Source organism: Nannospalax galili, unplaced genomic scaffold (assembly GCF_000622305.1).
Source record: "Nannospalax galili isolate Female #2095 unplaced genomic scaffold, S.galili_v1.0 scaffold2019, whole genome shotgun sequence".
Lineage (NCBI taxonomy): Eukaryota > Metazoa > Chordata > Mammalia > Rodentia > Spalacidae > Nannospalax > Nannospalax galili.
Genome location: NW_008342625.1, coordinates 4,422 through 10,419, shown reverse-complemented (window position 1 = coordinate 10,419; position 5,998 = coordinate 4,422). Strand labels below are relative to the sequence as shown.

The 5,998-nt window shown below is 45.1% G+C and overlaps 1 protein-coding gene across 1 annotated transcript in view; it reads right to left on the bottom strand.

Annotated features, from left to right (window-relative positions):
• Vwa5b1 (von Willebrand factor A domain containing 5B1) overlaps window positions 1-5,998 on the bottom strand; it is a gene marked incomplete at its 5' end in the record, with an annotated part of 21,623 nt that overhangs the window by 12,055 nt on the left and 3,570 nt on the right. The window contains 2 exon segments of the mRNA XM_008838584.1: window positions 3,292-3,482; window positions 4,658-4,841. Coding sequence (XP_008836806.1) covers window positions 3,292-3,482; window positions 4,658-4,841 — 375 coding nt within the window.

Here is a 5,998-nt window from a genome sequence, read left to right as displayed (position 1 = left end):
CTAGAGTTTTCATTATTTTTGTTTGTGTGTTCAGGTCTTTGACTCAGATGCAGTTTATTTTACTCTAAGGAGATAGGAACCAGCTTTTCTTTGATTTTCCAAATGGCACAAACCTCATCACTGTTTACTGAATACAGTGTATCCATTGACTCTCCGTGGTTTATCAGCTTTCTTCTCTATCCCTGTAACTTCCCTCCACTTCTGGCTTTGTTTGCGGGCTTTCTGATCTGTTTTGATGATTTAATCTAACTATTCTTGGGCTAGATACAAGCAACCATCAAACACCAAGGGGTGAGTGGGGAAATATATTTACATGACAAAGGACATTTTTAAAGAAAATGCTCTTGTATATGATTGGAGGGGAAAGATAGTTGGATGGTGGGGGCATTGGCAAGCAGTTTGTAGTGAAAATATCCAGTAAGCTCTAGAAAAAAAAAAAAAAAAAACAAGAGTAATGAAAACTAAAACAAGTCTCAGGTTGTTTTTTTTTCTTCCATTTTTCTAACTGGCAACTATCTAATGTTTGATGACGTCCAGTGTGGTCCATGGGGAAACAGGGTCTCTCATGGACTGTATGAGGGAGTGGAAACTGCTACACATTTGTGGATCAAATAGCCATGTAGTAGTGAATAAAATCCACCAGCCAATGGTACATTCATTGATGGAGTACCACACAATACTAAATAGAAGGATTTCTTCACACCAGTATGAGACTATACCCAGGACAAAAATTTACCCTTCAAGATTAAACTACATCTGTTCTGTGTCTTAATGATGTAAAAGAGTGAATGACCATATGTGATTGTCAAACCTCATGAACTGTTCATCAGAAAGAATGAATTAATGTTCATAAGAATTAACTTAAAAGGCATTAAGAAGGCCAGTGAGATGGCTCAGTGGGTAAAAGCACTTGTTACCAAACCTGGTAACCCGAATTGAATTCACATGGTAAAAGGGAGCATGCACACCCACTCACCCACTCCACCCTCATACACAAAGTAAATAAGTAACTGTAATAAAAACCTATTTTAAAAAGTATTAAGGGAGTAGCTTGGAGAGAAATTTGCATATACAGCTATTAAAATATACATGTGGGGGCTGGAGAGATGGCTCAGCAGTTAAGAGCACTGGCTCCTCTTGCAGAGGACTCAGGTTTGGTTTCCAGTACATACATGATGGTTAACACCCATCTCTAACTCCAGTTACAGGGGGATCTGACGCCCTCTTCTGGCATCTGTGGTCATATATATATGTATATGTATATATATATGTGCGGGCAAAACACTCATACACATAAAAATAAACTGAAAAAACATACATGCATTATGTACATATGTGAATGTGTATGTGTGTGTGTGTGTGTGTGTGTGTGTGTGTGTTATTTCTACTTAGAATCAAGTGGGTGTTGGCACTGGGGAGGGAAACTTTATTACCCAGCTCAACTGTTTGAAAGGTTTAATTGCAAATGCTGAGTATGTTATTACTTTTGTAATGGAAGATTACTAAGCTAAAAATGGATTTCAAGTTTCTTAGATTACACATATGTCCTCGTAGGGGAAAGGGATGAGGAGACAAAAGCACTTAACAGGCTTAATAGAATTTAGGGGGTCATCAGCAAACCTTGGGGGCCTTTTTATCCTATTAAGTATATTAGGAAGGTAGTGTGCATCCTCATAAAATAGGGGATGCGTTCCTGTATCTGAGTCAAGGCCGCAGGGATAGTTCAGGGTGTGGGAGGAGGAGACTGGCCACTTTTGGGATGCTTCTATGGGAGCAGGTACCCAGTCAAGGCTCCTGGCCCCCCTCCCACATCAGAGACTGGCTAGTCTTTACTCCTGAGCTCAGCATTGCCCACACTGGGTCAGAGAGAAAAATAGAATCTTCTACAGTTTCCATGGCAACAGAAGAGTCTAAGATCTGGCCTTTCACCCAGCCAGAGGCTTCAGGGAATCTCTGTGTTCATACATACATACACACACACACACACACACACACACACACACACACACACACGCATATGTGTGCTGGGGAGAAAGCCAGGAAGGAAAAGGGGAAGAGGGAAGAGACGGACCAACATGGGCCAGAAGAGCTAAGGAGTAAAGCTAAGAGAAGATAACCAGCTTGCTCAGAGCTCTCACCAAATGGAACTGCCATTGGAAAAAAACATCTGCTGTGTGCCAGGCTCCAGGCCCCACTGTATCTCACATCCACCAAGGCCTGGAAGCCTCTCCACTTAGTGTCAGCTCTTCGTATATATTTGCTGGTGGATGGTAGCTCAACCATCCACACACAGTATTCACCCCATTTCGTAGATGCACAGTTGGGGATCATAGAGGTTCAGGAATATGTGTGGAAGAGTGTCTGACTCCAAGAGCATCAAGAGATCCCTGAATAAGCATAGGGGAGACTCCAGGGATGGGTGGCTGTATGTGGTCCACACATATGTGGAGATGGGGAAGCACATTGGGGAAAGGCTGCTTTGATGGCGCCACAGACTCGTGACAAATTCACACGGTATCTGTCCTTAAGAAAATAGCTGCAAACACAATTTAGTTTAGGATAGTGGTCTTAACTGAATGATTTTGTCCCCTCACCTTGGGGACATGCTACCATACCCCAGGACAGCTACTCACAGAAGCTCCACCATGCCCATGGTGCTGAGGCTAAGGAGCTGTGTCCTAGCAGGGCACAGGTGACCCTTCCTGCAGTGACTCTGACTCTCAGATCCTCTGCTCTGGGTGACTATCCAGAGAAACAGTGTTAGCAAGGGAAAGCAAGGCCCTTGAGGGCAGGGCTTCCTGAGTCAAACCCCTAGACTGGCCGTGTGACTCTGGGTAAGTCGCCTTACCTCTATGGCCCTCAGTTGCTACATCTGTACTGAGTCGGGGTGGCTGGTCCCCAAGCTCTCCCATCTCCCAGACTGCCATCAACTACAATGAGTCAGTACAGATGCCCTGTGGAAATGGCAATGTGCTGTTTTCAGGGAATGGATGAGCTCACTGAGCATTGAGTATCATAATTAAGAGGGTACCATTGAAAGTCGGGAGCCAAAGGTCCAGCAAAAGTACCTAAGCCAGTGCCGACTTAGTCTTAGTGGTCATCAGTAAACAGTCTTCAGTGGAAGCTAACACCATCAGGAGAGTTGGCATCATCTAGGTTTGGAGTCTGCATTCTTCCTGATACTCAACATCCCTGGGTAAGTGATAAATGCCCCATCTTTGTAGTTATTTATGAACCACAGCCCCCTGCAGCCATGACTTCTCCCAGCTCCCCCAACCCCACCTTGGGTACCTGTAGGTCAATCTGCCACCGTTGGACCTCTGGGCTGCTCTGATTGGCAAGGTCCTGTAGCTTGGCTTTTCTCAGTGGGTATCTCCTGGAAGATGCAGTGGGGTCGCTGGCTGTGGTGGCCCTTGGGCAGGACTTGTGGTTGGAGATCTGGTTGGTGCTATATGCCCTCCGTCTTGGGGAGAGGTTCAGGCCTGGGTAAGGATAGTGAGAATGGAGCTATCAGAGTGGAGGGCAGTGGGGAAAGGGGTTTGCATGCCCCTTTCTGACTTGGAAATGTTTTAAGTTCCTTGTTCACTTGCAGAGATAGGTGCAGGTGCCTCCTCTGGTACCCAAAGCCTTGCTAGATGTAGCCCTGCTCTGTCTTCCCAGCAACTATCTGTTCTGTTGTCTCCCTCGTGTGCTTGCGTGCGAGCGTGCGTGCGTGCGTGCGTGCGTGTGTGTGTGTGTTTAGGCCCTGGAGCTGACATCAAGTGTCTTCCTCAATTGTTTTCTCTCAGCTTTGTAATGAGTTCTGGGGATTTGAACAGTGATCCTCTCACTTGTATGGTAAGCACTTCTACGGAGCTATTTCCCCAGCCCTCCACTTTATTTTCTGAGACAGCATCTCTCACTGAACCTGGAGCTCACCAATTTGTTGCAGGCTGCTGGAATTCTTCTGTCTTCTTCCCAGCACTGGGTTTTTACATGGTGCTGGGGATCTGAACTTGGGTTCTCAATCAGTGAGCACTTTACCCACTGAGCCATCTCCCCAGCTCTCTTTTAGAGCCACGGTGTGCTCCAAGTAGACTAGATGAATAGACAGTGGTGGATGCTTTCTACGTGTCCTGCCCCCACACCTTTGCCTGAGCATTTTCTGCTTGGGAATCCCCTCCCCTTCCCACTTCTAAGAACCAGTATTCATGGGACGTCTGTCGATATTCTTGAGCAGATGTGGTTTTCTCTCCCCAGAGTACCTCAGTTGTGGTCCTTGTCATCAGAGTTAAGGTCAGTTGTGTCTTCGTGACCAGATGGGTAGATCTTGGAGGTCACGTATGAGGTGAGGCTATTCTCACCTCCCACACTATGCCCATTACTAGCCTTATCAAGTAATCTCTAAATGTTCTTTGAAAAAGGAAATGAACACAGCAAAGGCAAGCAAGTCTAGACTGTCCACCTCTTTAACATCTAAGAACCAAGCCAGTTACTTAAATTGTGCAGGTCTGCCTCATCTGCTTAATGGGTATCTTGGTACCCACCTCTGCAGATGTTAAGTAGTCACCAAGATGCCTTTAATCAAGTGCTTAGCACACAGTAAATGCTCAATATAAGGCAGCAATCATTATGGCCTCCTTGAAAAAGGGAGCCGAGCAGAAAGCAGAGGACCAACCGTGGTGGGCGGTGGAGTCTCCACTCCATGACTGGGCATCTTTTGTCTGTCTTGGGTTGAAGGGTGACCCTAAGCTCTTGACAGAGCTTCCACTGTCTGGGTCAAGACCCTCCTCTTGAGAGTGGTAGAAGACTGAGCTGCTGGATTCCTGAGACTGCAGCATGCCACACCTCCGCCTTTTATCCTGGAGAGAGGAGGAGGAGGGCAGGGAGTGAGCCTGGGTTGAGCAAGGACATCCAGTGACAGCAAAGAGTGTGCAGTGTGGGGGAGGGGGTCTGCCACTGAAGAACTAGCAGAGTGAAGAAAGGGCTTTGTTTCTTTTTTTATTTATGATCAATAGGTAGTGAATGAAGCTGGATATGGTGGCTCACACGTGTAATCCCAGCACTCAAGAATTGCCATGTTAAGGCTAGCCTGGACTACTTAGTGAGTTCCAGGCCAGCCTGGGCTTCGGAGTAAGATTCTATTTCAACAAAACAAACAAAACAAAACAAAACACAAATGAAAGCGAGATAATAGAAGTCTCTTTTTATATTACTTATGTTGATTTTAATTAATTTTTTTTATTCTTGATGGGTATGAGTGTTTTGCCTGCATGTATGTAAGTGTACCACATGCATGCAATGTCTGCAGAGGCCAGAAGAGGGCATCAGATTCCCTGGAACTGGAGTTACAGACAGTTGTGAGCTACCATGTGGGTGCTGGGATGCTCTTAATTGCTGAACCATCTCTCCAGCCCACTTATGTTGGCATTTAAAAATCACTGACTTTATTCATTACAAAATTATGAGTGTTTTGCCTGCATGTATGTAAGTGTACCACATGCATGCAATGTCTGCAGAGGCCAGAAGAGGGCATCAGATTCCCTGGAACTGGAGTTACAGACAGTTGTGAGCTACCATGTGGGTGCTGGGATGCTCTTAATTGCTGAACCCAAGAACAACCAGTGTTCTTAACCGCTGTCCATCTCTCCAGCCCCAGAAGTGGAACAATCTTAATATGCAGTGTTATACTCAAGCCTTCAATTCTATTCCTTCCCCACAATACTCTAGACAGTTGCCTTCTATGTGCCCTCAGCTCCAGCATGTGCATGGCACACTCCATATTGAGAGGACATTGCTCTAAAGCAGCCTTTTCTCAGTGTAGGTTCTATAAACTAAACATATTGATCCTCAGGTTCAAATGTTTTCCACCTTCTCTGACTAAATTCTGCTTCTATGCTCACTTTATTTTATGTTGTGATAAAGTTACTTTTCTTTTGTTGTTTGTAATTTTTTGAAAAGGGGTAACTTTCTAAATTAGGAAAAAGAACTTGTGAAACATATGAAAATATTGGAATAT